The sequence below is a fragment of the Ictalurus furcatus genome, chromosome 8, assembly GCF_023375685.1.
Source record: "Ictalurus furcatus strain D&B chromosome 8, Billie_1.0, whole genome shotgun sequence".
Lineage (NCBI taxonomy): Eukaryota > Metazoa > Chordata > Actinopteri > Siluriformes > Ictaluridae > Ictalurus > Ictalurus furcatus.
Window position 1 is genome coordinate 22,751,313 of NC_071262.1, and position 14,691 is coordinate 22,766,003.

The window sequence follows — 14,691 nt, forward strand, 5'->3', positions numbered from 1 at the left end:
TTTCATTTTCAACCCTTGATCCACTACTTTGTCTACACAGGAGAGGAGGCATGCACATTTTTCTTCTCCATCTTTCTCAATCTGTGCAGCGACTATCACTGTTTCCTTCAACCTTGTTTTTGGGGTGATAGGCCAATCTAATTCAGAATTCTAGTTCAATTTGTAGCTGATGATACAGAGGACGCATCAAAGCAGCCTGTCCACACTGGCCTGCCTCTTCTTACACGTCTCTCTCCACCTCATATCACATCAGAGATTGAGCTGTCTGTGGCAGACATTCCTCTGTCTCTCTCATCATGTGGTATCTGGTGATGCAGTCCTATAGGTCTCCAGCATGTCTCACTCCCTCTCACCTGGCTGTGGTACAGTAAGTTTGTCCCTGGCTGGCTCGGTGTCTACTCGAGCTGGTAACGGGAGCAGGTCCTATTGCTCTTCTGGCCTGATTTATCACCTGCCTGTATTGTTCTCTGCAGCTTCAAAGCTCCCCTTTGAGACGTGCCCTCAAATGAAGCTGTGAGTTTCGCTCTGTGTGCAGTCATGGCTGTGACTCATATGTCTTACTCACCATGGTAAAGCACGAGTGAAAAGAATTCTCTGAAAAGAATTATGGGATTGGTGCTATAAGTAATGCAGCCTTCTGTATTGTTGCTCTCTCTTTCTCCTCCCTTTTTGCCCCAGCTTGGCTGGCATGGCGTAAACTGACTTTCTCCTGCCCTTATGAACTTTTGTGTAGTTGTGTTGCCACTACCATTCTACAGTGTAACAGTACACCAGCTGAGCTGGTGTGATCCCACTCTTAATCATTAACCGCCTGCTCGCTGTACTTGGTTGAGCCCTTTAGTCATGGTCTCTGGTGCCAGGGTCTGGTTTCATTAATAATTGATGACTCCTTGGCCTTCATGCTGGGTTCTGTGCTAGCTTGACCAGCCTTAACTCTCCCATCCTCCACCTTTGGTGGCAGGTGGTTTGGACTCACAAAAAAAGTGAGTTCCAGTTGGAAAAGCATGTCTAAAGGTGTGCTTTCACACTCGAGTCCATACACCGGATCGACTCTTGGCTTATTTGGGAGAAGGTGTCGTTATCGCAAGTTTGTTTTTACAAATGATTTAAATGAGTCTATTTTTTTACTTGGATTTGAAACTGATCAGTAGTTTGGGAGTAAATAGGAGATAACATAACTATTTTAAGCAGTCATGCTGTTTAACACCCAGTCATGGTGCAAAACTTATCTGAAATCACTCTAAGCAAACTCCAGAGTGGAGGTATGCACAGGATTGTTTTTAACTCCCATTCTGACCAATCCCTCCTGCTTCCAAAGGAATTCTGACCAATCCTTCCTGCTCCTGAAGGAATTCTGATCAATCCCTCCTGCTTCCAAAGGAATTCTGACCAATCCCTCCTGCTCCTGAAGGAATTCTGATCAATCCCTCCTGCTTCCAAAGGAATTCTGACCAATCCTTCCTGCTCATGAAGGAATTCTGACCAATCCATCCTGCTCCTGAAGGAATTCTGACCAATCTCTCCTGCTTCCAAAGGAATTCTGACCAATCCCTCCTGCTTATGAAGGAATTATGCCTAATCCCTTCTGTTCCCAAAGGAATTCTGACCAATCCCTCCTGCTCCTGAAGGAATTCTCACCAATCCCTCCTGCTCCCTGAAAGAATTCTAGCCAGTCCCACTTACTCCTCATCAATCCCACTCACTTCGGCAAGGAGTTTGACCAATCCCACCTGCTTCCGCAGAAAGTTTCTCCAATCCTTCCCACTCCTGCAGAAATTTTGACCATTCCCACCTGTGCCCTCAGAAAGTTTGTCGAATCCCACCCACTCCTGCAGACCTTCTTGACAAATTCTGTTTCCACAATTATGTTTGCACCTGCCTGAGATATGTTCTAACGATTTCTATTGACTTGTTTCTATTTCCCAAAATACACACAAATGATTCATTAACACCACAACAACCCTAATAAAGCAGTTACTGGTGGTAAATGAGCAACCTGCTGTGCTCAGTACATGCCTATTTTAGTGAACCACCAATCCTGTTCACATGAGCGTAAAAAACTGCCCACTTCCATGACTTCCCTGATCCCAGATAAGCTGCACACTAGAGTGGTAGCTCAGTGGGTAAGATGTCTTATTACTGATTAGCAGGTTGTGAATTCAAGTCCTGGCAACCCCACTCTGTCACTGCTCAGTTGTATAAATTAAATAAATGTAAGTTGCTCTGGATAAGTGCATCTGCTCTAAATGCACACCTTTACTCCAGACAAGCGGCCAGAGAATCTAAGTTTGAATATGGCTTTATTAAGCCACCAAATGTGTTGAACTCTTGGTGCAAACAGACTCAGGTTGGAAATGTTTTTTTCCCCATAACTTTTTGAAAAGCTGCTTTAGAATACGTTAGAGACCAGAATGCTGCACATATCCATAAAACGATGTAGGAAACACTAGATCAGCCACCAAACTCCACAGGTTGTTGCGATCACAGCCAAAGAAAGCTGGACAGCAGGAGAGTTCCACATTCCTCCCAATTTCTCATGAACCCCTGCCATCTGCGAGCTCAGCCGTCCGAATGTGGCAGGGAAGATTCGAGCTCCATGGGAGAAGACACATGGCTAAGCCTTGTTATGCAAGGGCCCTTTCTGGAGCAGTTGATTATGAGATACAATAAGGGTTTTTTGTTTTTCCTCAAGCAGTCCATTAAATGCATTTAGTACGGTGGCTTTGAAAACAGACCCCCCTGCCAGTAAAACACTTGTGCTGCTGATTATATCATGTATACAACTCTATTACAGCATACTTGTTATACATGTGGAATTCTTGGGATCTTTTTTTTTTTTAATTATTTGCAGAGCTCATTTGATGATTCGTTTGGCTGTGGGAAGCATGACAAAGGCTACAGGTTGGAGGTTAAAGGAACCAATCCACGTAAAGACTGGTTTAACGGCCGCTTCAGGGACGTTCTCCTCACCTCCATCGCCGTGGTACCCGTGCAGGAACACACAGTGGCTACCCTTGGGACTGCAGATGGGAGAGTCATCCAGGTAAGGAGGAACAGATAAAGGAATGTTATAGATACACAAGTGAAGAAAATACTAGGGCTGGGCAATAATATAATATCAATATCATGATAAATGCACTTCTTTTGTGGAGATATCATTGGTATCATGAACGTTGTTTAAAAAAATAATAATCACAAACTAAATGAGACTGAATGAAAGTTTGAATTTGACATTTTTTACAGGTTTTTGTTAGAATTTAGTTTTGGTAGACATTCATGTAATGTAATTATCATACTCGGTTTAAAAGTTTTTAATTTTTACAGTTTTAATCACAGCACTTCCACTTTGCTGGCAGTTTGTTAACTAAATGATATAGCGTGATGCATATCGTGTTTTCATACGATATTTTTGCCATATCACCCAGCCTTGGTGCTGTCCAGTCTCATGTTTTGGCCCAGAAACCTAACTGACAAGGCTAAAACGTGGTGGCTAAAGTAATGTAATAATGTATAGCATGCTAGTCAGCTAGTTTAGTGCATTAACGATCAGGGTATAAGATTATAGCACATCATGTTTGCAGCCTTGGGAAAAAAAAAAAAATTTTATAATTATAATTAAAGTCCTTGGCGAACTTTTCAGCTACGAGCTGTGGTGTTATGTTCTCGCATACGCACGTAAAACATATTCAGGTCAACTTTAAGGTGACTGTTACTCATAGGAGGAGAGTCGTATGACAGCTTTGCTCTAGGATTTTTATTTATTTATTTATTTTTATCGATACTTGTGTATTTCTGATTCTGGCAAGACCATCTGTCGTTTGTCAGTGAGCACTAATTATTCCACCAAGTAAAAATCATTGTACTGTGTTTCTGTGAATGACTTGCGACTCAGCTGATGTGTGTAGTGCAGCAGCCGATGGGATTCAGAAGGATTAAATCTAATTACAATTAAAACTACAAACCTAATGAAAAGGGTTTTTTTTTTCAAAATGCAAGGCACAACTCCAAATAATTTTGTGTGTGTGTGTGTGTGTGTGTGTGTGTGTGTACTGTAACTGGGCAGGATGCTGGTATGTGACCAATACAAATGACCTGGAAGATCGAGTGTCCAGGTGCCACGGCCAGATTTAATAGCATGTCCCTTTCCTGTTTGCGCTACTTTTACCAGAAAAGACTACTCATCACACATCTGCTCAATCAGATTCTGCTCAATCTGCTCGCTAATCTACTTTCCACTCAAGCGTCAGACCAGGCTCGGTGTATGTGTATTTTAATTCACCAACTCCGCCGTGCCCGTATTCATTCATCAGCAGAACTCTGGCAAGAAACCCCCCCCCCCCCAAAAAACAACAAAAACACACTTGCTATTTCTGGTTAATGCAAAGCCTAGACGTTTCTATTCAGCATTGTGTGTATAGGGTAGGAGAGGGTTTGTTTTGTTTGTTGAGAAATGAGTAGTGCAGAGAGAGGGTGACAGCTGCACGGAAATGAAGTAGAGAACTAGAACGGAGCGTTAATAGTAAGCACTGGGCTTCGATGACATGTCCTCACACGGCATTTTCTTGGAACGGTTGCAGCTGTCGTTGGTTCTTGATTTTTGTTTTTTCTTCTTCCTTTTTGCATTTTTTTCCCCCTCAGCTTTTTCTTGCCCCTTTTGTATTGACATGGAGGCCTGGGAATGGGCAGGCGTTAGACCAGCTGTCCCACTCAGAGACCAGAAGAGATACAGAATAAGTGTGAAAAAGAGGGGACTGGTTGCCATAAATGTGCAGTGAGAGTCAGAGCACTTTGACAGTGTGTGTTGGTAGAGAGATGGAGAGGCAGAATGAGGTGAAACACTCACCATCGTGCCTTGTGTCGCCGTTCGGCACTGTATTGTGTAGGTTTCTTTTTAGCATTGTTTAGCTGAATTGCTACTGGAGCTCAATTGCTGGATTTTGGTATAAAAAACTCCTCCAAAATTTGCTTGGTGTAAACCAGGTTAATATTGTTTATATCTTGATGTGGCTGGTGATCAGGCTGATATTTAACTGTGGAATTTAGATACTTTGTTGATTTCCTTTCTTTTTTCTTTTCCTTTTGATGCGTACATGTGTGTATGTGTATGTGTTTGTGTATGTGTATGTGTGTATATGTGTGTATATGTGTGTATTTATATGTATGTGTGAATGTGTGAATGTGTGTATATATGTATATGTGTGTGTATTTATGTGTGTGTTTATGTGTTTGTGTATATGTGTGTGTATGTGTATGTGTTTGTGTACATGTGTATGTGTGTGCGTATATGTGTTTGTGTGTATGTGTTTGTGTATGTGTGTACATCTGTGTATGTGTGTGTATATGTGTTTGTGTATATGTGTATGTGTGTGCGTATATGTGTTTGTGTGTATGTGTGTGTACGTGTATGTGTGTGTGTATGTGTGTATGTATGTGTGTATATGTGTTTGTGTGTATATGTGTATATGTGTATGTGTGTGCGTATATGTGTTTGTGTGTATGTGTGTGTGTATATGTATATGTGTATGTGTGTATATGTGTTTGTGTGTATGTGTATGTCTGTGTATTTGTGTGTGTATATGTGTGTGTGTGTATTTGTGTATGTGTGTATATGTGTTTGTGTGTATGTGTGTGTGCATATGTGTATGTGTGTGTATACGTGTGTGTGTATGTGTATGTGTGTGTATATGTGTACGTGTGTGTGTATATGTGTTTGTGTGTATGTGTGTGTATGTGTGTATATGTGTGTATATGTGTGTATTTATGTGTTTGTGTGTATGTGTTTGTGTGTATGTGTATGTCTGTGTATTTGTGTGTGTGTATATGTATTTGTGTGTGTGTGTGTGTATGTGTGTGTGTATGTGTATGTGTGTGTATTTGTGTGTGTGTATATGTGTTTGTGTGTATGTGTGTATATGTGTGTGTGCATATGTGTATGTGTGTATATGTGTGTGTATATATGTTTGTGTGTATGTGTATGTCTGTGTATTTTTGTGTGTGTATGTGTGTGTAAGTGTGTATGTGTGTGTATGTGTGTGTATTTGTGTGTGTGTATATGTGTTTGTGTGTATGTGTGTATATGTGTGTGTGCATATGTGTATGTGTGTATATGTGTGTGTATATGTGTTTGTGTATATGTGTACGTGTGTGTGTATATGTGTTTGTGTGTATGTGTATGTCTGTGTATTTTTGTGTGTGTATATGTATGTGTGTGTGTGTATGTGTGTATGTGTGTGTGTGTGTGTATGTGTGTGTATTTGTGTGTGTGTGTATATGTGTGTGTGTGTGTGTTTGTGTGTATGTGTGTGTGTGTATGTGTGTATATGTGTATATGTGTGTGTATGTGTGTATGTTGCATGTTCTAGAAGTAAAGAAGAAGCCAAGACAAACAGCAGCCTCCTTTCCTCCATGTGTCTGGTATAAACAAGTGCATCTGTTGAATGAACGTGTCAAACTGTTGACAAACCTTTATAGCGAGACGCTCCTCGACACAGTGATATTTTCTACCTGTCAGCACAGAGCAGACACTCCTTCACTCCTTCACCTCATTAAGCATTGCGTACAATACCCGACTGCTGGAATGCTAACATCAGGACCTTCACGGAGTTACAGATAAAATGCCTTTACAAAAGACTTTCCCAGGGGAGACACACACTGTTTGTGCTAACACACACTTTCTACACACTAATTGCACCACGCACCACTCTTACCTCACCACACATTCAGGCCAGGTGTGTTAAAGCAGGGCTCCATGTGCTATTGAGCAGGGCACACTCTGTAATGACCTATTCAGACCTGGCCTAGCTTAGAGGCCTAGCTGTAATTGCAGCCTAACCACGAGATGATAAATTTGAGTCCAGGTGCATGGAGATAGTGCGAGTGTTCTGACACCTCCCAACATGCCACATCAGCAGCAGCCTTTACGTCTTCTCTCGCCTCGGGCTATGGCTTTTGTCTGCTCCCACTCCCTGCCATCAGCCGCAGTCATCATGCTTCAATCCGTCATCTTCCCCCGAAGGAGAGCGAAACAGCAGTTATTACAGGATCTGCAGCAAGTGGAGCATGACCCTTTACAATTTCCCCCGGATTACGCCACCCTTTGATTTCAAAACTCTCCGGAGTTTCAGGCCGCAATCTGTAATTTGTCTTTTTTTTTTCTTCCCTTCTTCTCTTTACAACCTACTTATGATTTACCGAAGTAGCCCAGGATACAGCGGACATTTATTTTTTGTACTTAAAATCAAAGACGAGACTCTTACATCACCTTCCACAGATATAAACAACAAGTTAAACGATCTGGTTTATAATGTCATCGCGTCAACAATTCATGCAGCCGTTTACAGTAAACAGAAAACGTGCTTTATTGCATTCCAGCCTCTACAACAAAGGCCTTGGCTGCGAGAGGTCATTCGTGTCATTCGCTGGCATTTTGTGCAGGTGGTGGTTTCCCGTTTTGGCAACACAGAGCCGCATGTGAACTTCCTCTTGGACACGCGCCCCGTCTCCTCAGAAGTCGCCGTGTTGTCTCCACAGAGCCCGGACGCCTCCCTACTGCTGGTCACAGGAAATAAGGTGAAAGATCCTTAACGAGTTTAACATTTCTGTTGGGAAACGGGGGAAGTTTTCTCCGCTGATCATCTCTGAGCGTAAGGTTTCAGTCTTTCGTTAGGTAAGCTTTCTTTTCTTTTATTCGAGATATCTTTATCGTTTCTATAGTAACGGTATAGTGATGTAAAACTGATGGAAGGAGTCTCCAGTGTCAGAGCTTTGTAACAGTCAGAGGTAAAGCTGTAACTTTAAGTTTTCCGACATCTTCAGGACAGAGGAGTTGTATGGATTTATGGATTCTCTGTAATGTGACAAGCTGCGTTTTTGTTTTTTTTTCTCATATGAAATTCAAGAGAGAGACATAAGAGAGGCTGATGAAGGAACGGCGGTTTATAGTTGCTATAACGTTGAATGTAACTATAAATGGATAAAAAGTATGACATGTTCTTTAATAAATGAACACATATTAACGTTCGCAAAATTGCTGTGTTATAAGGGGAATAAAACATTTCAGGACCTGCTGTTGAAGGAAAACAAATCAACTTTGGAGTGGTAACAGTGACTCTGCTTCAGCACACTGTTTAATTTCCTGTAACGGCATGGCACGGAGTGTTTTATTCTTTATGTCCTGTGTTCTGTTATCAATCATCTGTCCTGTTAATATAGTTAATAGGAAAATATTACTGACATCATAGCATCATAAGAATGTCCTGGTTTCATTTTTTGATAATACACTGGCTTCTAAATCTCTCTCTCTCTCTCTCTCTCTCTCGCTCTCTCCTTCGCAGGTATCGAAGGTGCCTGTGATCGGTCCCGGGTGTGAGCAGTTATTAAACTGCAGCTCGTGTCTGCTCGCTCCTGCCTTCATGAGTTGCGGATGGTGCCGGAACAGGAACCTCTGCACTCGCTCGCCTCAGTGCACCGGCTCGAGCTGGAGCCAAGATTCCTGCCCGCTCCTCATCTCTGAGGTAACCGTCCTGCCCAAACCTCAAACTGGGTTGCTATGGTTACAACGTTAGACAATAGCATCAAGCTAATAGAATAAGTGCTTTTAAATGTACCAGGCCACCAACTCTGAAACTCTGACCTTTATTGATTTTGGCCGTTTCAAACATTCTGCAGTTTTATCAGGGGAAAAAAAAAAAAAAACGGTGACGCCAGGGTTTTAGAGAACTTTGGTCATGCTTTAAAGGTTGTAATTGATTTCTAATATCAGAAAGTGGTAACGGTTGTACTTTTTCTCCACATGCGTACGTTTGTCTTAAATGTTCTTCAGATCAGGGAAGACAAAGAGAGCTCTGAAAGCATGAAAGCAGTGGGATTTCTTATAAGAGCCACTTTTATCCTGAGAAACAAGCAGCTAATGATACAAAGTGTCATGACCTTTTCTTCATAATGGAAAGCATGCTGCTTTTGTAATAGCCACGGCGTGAAATTAATCACCCCCTTTTATTTTTCAGCTGGAAGAAAAGATGAACAATATGAACGCTTTGTTTGATGCTTTATCTCGTTTGTTTTTGTTTAGATCTTTCCTAAAACAGCTCCACTGAAAGGCCACACCAACATCATGATCTGTGGCAAAAACTTTGGCTTCAGTAAGAAAGATCGCTTTGACGCCAAGCTCATCGAGGTCGACGTGGCCGGAGCGAGGTGCAGGCTGACGGACAAGGACATCAGCAGTCACCGGTGAGTTAATGATGAAGGAATGCAAACACAAACTCATTACCAATATTAAAAATAGCATGAACCAAAATATATATATATATATATATTTATATGGGTTAAGTTGTTCCCCCATCATTATCCCCACTGAGATGTGTAGCTATTAGAGGAGCACCTAGCCATCTTTTTAGTATTTTAAACCGATTAAAACATGCTAAATCAGCCCCGTATGTGCTTTATTGCACAGTTTGTCTTTGTGAAGTGGTGTGGGAAAACCTGTCATACGTCTCTGAGGCTGAATTCTGGCCAATAAAAGATGAAAAATCAGGTTTTTGAGCCAAAATTGATCGCACTCTGACTTTCTACAAAGATCACATCAGAACCAGTTTAACAAACACAGAAGTATGTCTATAACCTATCTAGCTAACGCAAGATTCACACTGGCAACCTCTCGTTAAATGTGTTTAGAGTCATTAGGAGGAAAATGAAAACTTAGAAGGAAGTAGAAGAAATCGTTGGTGTATCGGTGTACTTGACCATCCAAGTTGAAGAATTTAACCCAATCGACCCAGTTTTGTAATCTTGTCATTTTAAAGGAAAGCCTGTGTTTTACAGAACAACAGAAAATCACTATGTTAAGGGTTTTCCCACATAAATACAGTAAACTCTGTCCGTTTAACCTTTGCGCTCCCAGACACGACCTTCCACAGCCGTCCCATTGTTAAAAGAAACGCCGGAAACGTTGCGATCAGAATAGCTGCAGTGTTGTTCATGCGTAGTAGCACGGCTGTAATTAAGAAATTAGTGGCGCTGACGAGTCTGCTACAATCTTACAGCTTGTTTATTGTCTTAAGTCGTGGGAGATGTTTTTGTCTTTGCGTTTAGGTTGATTTGTAGCCTGGATCATGTGAACGAGTCCAATTCCGATCGCTCGGTCCGAGTACGCAGCGGAAAGGAAGAAGGACAGCTCGAAGGCTTCTCGTTCGTGGTAAGCGTCCTCAAAAACCTCACCGTGAACTGTATACACAGCGTTCCCACTGTCCTGGAAATTCTGGCAATGTCATGGAAAATGAATGATGTCATATCTGAAGTGATGATTATCAAAACATCAGCTCAAAGATTATCATGACTTTTTTCTGTTTTGTTTCGTTTGTGCAGAACCCAGTTATTAAAGGAATCGTTCCCGAATTTGGTCCCAAATCTGGCGGAACCATGCTGACCATTAAGGGTTCGTACCTGAACAGTGGAAGCTGGCGAAAGGTTACGATCGGAAGTGGCACCTGTGTGGTTCAGAGGTGAGTCTGGATTTTTAAAAACCTCATTATAATCAGAAAGATGCTGTACCTTGTCTCACTGTGTGTGTGTGTGTGTGTGTGTGTGTGTGTGTGTGTGTGTTTGTCATGGTGTGTTTTTTGTACCCTCGGCAGTTTATTAGCCAACATGTTAACATGTCAGACTCCATCTCAAGACTCACCTTCCCAGCACAAGGTGCAGCTGCATATCGACGGAGTGACATTTCAAGCTCCGTCCAACTACACCTACAACGAGGATCCGCTCATCCACAATGTACAGCCCACACGCTCCTTTATCAGGTGTGTCCCACACACCCCTCCCACTACACCCACACCCACACAGGCGCAGGTAACATCCAACAGCAAACGGGGCATCAGTGAAGACGTCTTTCAGAAAATCCGAAGTTTATAATCAGTATTTATAATCGTGCCAACATATTCGTTTCTTTCATTAGAAAACTAACATTTTATTTTCAAAAAAATATTTTTTTTAAACGGATGACTTGGAGCAAAATATTCCGAAAAGCAGCCAATAAGAGTCCAGCGTAGGTGGGAACTCCTTTAACACCGTTTAAAAAGCATCTCAGGGAAATTCCTCAAGAAATCAGTTGAGAAAATGCCAAGAATACATTTCTGGAAATTCTAGGCAAAAAGGGTGTCTACTTTGAAGATGCTAAAATATTCAATTATTTTGATTTATTTTGGATTTTTTTTATCACAGCATAATTCCCACAGTCCCATTTGTGTTACTACAGAGTGTTTTGATGACTTTATTATTAATCTAAAATGTGGGGGAACAAAAATAAAAATAAAGAATGAGTGTGTCTAAACTTTTGACCGGTTGTGTAAATGCATTAAAACCAAACCATCATATGAATAAAGTATTTTAGAAGCAAAACAAGAAGCTTAGGGTAACTCTCAACATGATGCTTCCACCACCATGCTTCACTGTGCTGATAGTGTTCTCAACATATTGGTTTCTAACAATATAGTGCTTTGTGCCAAGGCTAAAAATGTCACTTTTGGTCTCATCAGACTGGGTCATCAAGCATACCCGTCAGCAAACTCCAAACAGGACTGTATGTGTTATGAGTCGTTTTCTTTTCATTCTATCCCTATGGTTGTACCCCTTTATATCTCCTATAATTCCACAAACATGGGGCAGTGCAGCATGCATGTGTTCAGTTGCCTCATGCATGCACAGAGGTCAGACAGTTTATGAAACTGGAATAAGAGGTAAAAGAAAAGGCATGAGAGGAGATGGAGCAGAAGGAGATCGGGCAAATAGACTGCTGTAAAAAAAAAAAAAAAGAGTGGGTGTTTAGAAGAGGTTTAAAAAAAAAAAAAAAAGTCTGGCAAAGCAAGGCTAACCATGGATGAGCAGATGACAGGTGGACAAATGGTTGTGAAGGAGGCGAGGGTTTATAGGGAAAATACTATTCCGAGAGTGATGGTGAAGTAAGACAGGGGAAGTCAGTAAGTAAAAAACCTCTAGGGATGAATAAAGAGAGAAAGAATGAGTAAGAGTGTGAATGAGCTATTGAGAAGGTTGGGAATGATTTGGGCGCTGGGATGCATTACGATTCTGGTGGTCGGGTGGCAGGAAGTGTGCATGTGTACAGCAGCAGGTTTGTTCATTCTGTATGTGTATGTGTGTGTGTGTGTGTGTGTGTGTGTGTAGTGGAGGCAGCACAGTGATAGCGTCTGGCGTCTACCTCCACTCAGCCATGCATCCTCAGATGGTCCTCAGCGGTCCTCCGTTCACCAAGGACAAAGAGGTTTATGTGGTGAGTCCATATTACACCGTGCCCACACACTATCAAATACACACATCGCACAGGTGTTAAAGTTATTAATCCCACTGTGAGAGGAAATAATAAAGCAAACACACAAAAGAAACGCCGGAGCTGCAAATGTGAAGAGGAAATGGAAAAACCAGAGTACAGGCTTCATATAGCCACCATCGAGCAAAACCTGACTTCCTAACAGTGTTTCAGGACATCTGTAGTATCTAATGACTGCTCGAGCGTGCCCTCTCACAACCCGGAAAATTCCAGACCTTCACTTCGAGCTCATTTTTATGGTAATTTTAATGTAGTGCGTCTCATGTTTCCTCACAGTCACCAGAGCGAAGTTTCAAGAGACATTTTCACGTCAGGTTGTAAGAAGAAGAACATTCTGTTATCTCTGGAAAAACCAAGATGTATGAGGTGTTGCGCTTGTAAAGAAGACGAAGGAATTTCAGGAAATAAACAAGATCAAGTGCAAGATACCGTGCTTTAGATCAGGATTGAGAGCTCGGAAAATCCTGTAGCGGTGCCGATGAACGTAGGAAAGTTCAGAGGCACGAACCAGCTCAGTTTCTGTAGCAGATCCTCTGCTGTGGCCGAGTACATGCGTTTATGTAAATTATTTACCTGAAGTCAACTTTTACAGACTTTCACCGATTTTTATTCTAATCTGATTAATGGTGCTGATGTTAGCAAAAAAAAAAAAAAAAACCCAGAATATTTAAAGAGGAAAGATTTGACAGAGAAGTGAGATACACAGTATGGTCAAAAGTTTGGACACCTGTTCATCACACCCATATCTGCTTACTTGACATCCCATTCCAGGTTTATTCATACTTTCCTGTTATAATGCGCTCCACTCTTCCGGGAAGGCTTTCCACTAGATTTTGGGGTGTAGTTGTGGTGATTTGTGTTCATTCAGCTACAAGAGCATTAGTGAGGTTGAGATCAGGCGCTGATTTTGGGTGAGGAGGCTCCAGTTCCAGTTCATCTCAAAGATGTTCAGTGGGGTTGAGGTCAGGGCTCTGTGCAGGACACTCAAGTTCTTCCACCTTCTTCCAACCTTAACACACCATGTGTTCATGGAGCTCGCTTTGTGCACAGGGGCGTCGTCATAGTCTTAGTTCCAGTGAAGGGAAATTGTAATGCTACAGCCTACACAGACCTTCTATACAATTGTGTTCTTCCAGCTTTGTGGCAAAAGTTTGAGGAAGAACCACATACAGTGTGGCTGTGACGGTCGGGTGTCCACATATAATGTATCTCAAAACAACGAAGTCCAAACTGTATACGTGTGCACAAAGTTTTTAATAGACTGTTGAGAAACAAGAATAATGACGAGCACGCTATACACTGCGATTGAACTAACGGAACCAATGAACTACCAGCGTAGGAGAAAGCGAAATCAAAACAATAACAAAAGCACATGGAGAAATGAAAACAAATGACATGGAAACTAGTGCTTGTCATGCTGGGAAACATGAACATGCGCCATAAACATGCGCCATTTCTGACAGGAGTTGCTCATTTATTCTCAATTCAAAGTCTCGTGTTTAGAACCCGTAATGAACTGGTAATTTGAAGTGCGAGTACGAAAGAAAACATAACCACTTCAGATTCAGGTACCACTTCAGGTAAAGGGGGCACAGTGGCTTAGTGGTTAGCACCTTTACCTCGCACCTCCAGGGTTTGGGGCGCGATTCCTACTCCCGCATTGCATGTTCTCCCTATGCCTCGGGGGTTTCCTCCGGGTACTCCAGTTTCCTCGCCCAGTTCAACGACATATGTTGTAGGCTGATTGGCCATGCTAAATTGTCTGTAGTATGCGAGTGCGATTGTGCCTTGTAATGGATTGGCACCCCATCCAGGGTGTCCCCCGCCTCATGCCCCGTGGCTCCAGGCTCCAAGCTCCCTGTGACCTTGTGTAGCATAAGCGTTATGGAAAATCAATGGATTACTGGTTAAGCAATAAAAAGTAACTCTTGTAACTATTCAAACCTGATCAGCATGGAATATTTTGTAGCTGGACTTGCACTAATTCTAGTTGAATACTTCTGCTCTACACGGTTACGTTCTCAACATGGCGAACACGAATCAGACAGGATGTTGTAGTTGCACGCAGCAGAAGCCGCTACATCTTTAATACCGATTTCAAACGGCTCCTCCAGCTGTTGCGCTGTAAATTCTTCACCATAAACAGTGTGCAGTCCAATAGACAAGTGTTTTATTGTTTTTCTGTACTTTTATTAGGAGGCTGTGTGTGGAAAAAAAAATCTTTTCATGCCTTTAGTCTGAGTCACGTATCCTAAGTGAATCCGTCGAGGTTTGTTCAAAGATGGCGGAAACAGAAGTGTGGTTCTGGGTTTCAAGTTTCTTTCTTGTGGGATTGAGCTGGGTTCTGG

The 14,691-nt window shown here is 42.0% G+C and overlaps 1 protein-coding gene across 1 annotated transcript in view; it reads left to right on the top strand.

The window, feature by feature from the left end:
- The window catches only part of met (MET proto-oncogene, receptor tyrosine kinase), a 63,497-nt gene that overhangs the window by 20,092 nt on the left and 28,714 nt on the right, over positions 1–14,691 (top strand). Inside the window, exons 3-10 of the mRNA XM_053631542.1 lie at positions 2,852–3,043; positions 7,435–7,569; positions 8,334–8,513; positions 9,071–9,231; positions 10,093–10,195; positions 10,366–10,502; positions 10,635–10,799; positions 12,181–12,286. Coding sequence (XP_053487517.1) covers positions 2,852–3,043; positions 7,435–7,569; positions 8,334–8,513; positions 9,071–9,231; positions 10,093–10,195; positions 10,366–10,502; positions 10,635–10,799; positions 12,181–12,286 — 1,179 coding nt within the window. The remainder of the gene's footprint in view (positions 1–2,851; positions 3,044–7,434; positions 7,570–8,333; positions 8,514–9,070; positions 9,232–10,092; positions 10,196–10,365; positions 10,503–10,634; positions 10,800–12,180; positions 12,287–14,691) is intronic.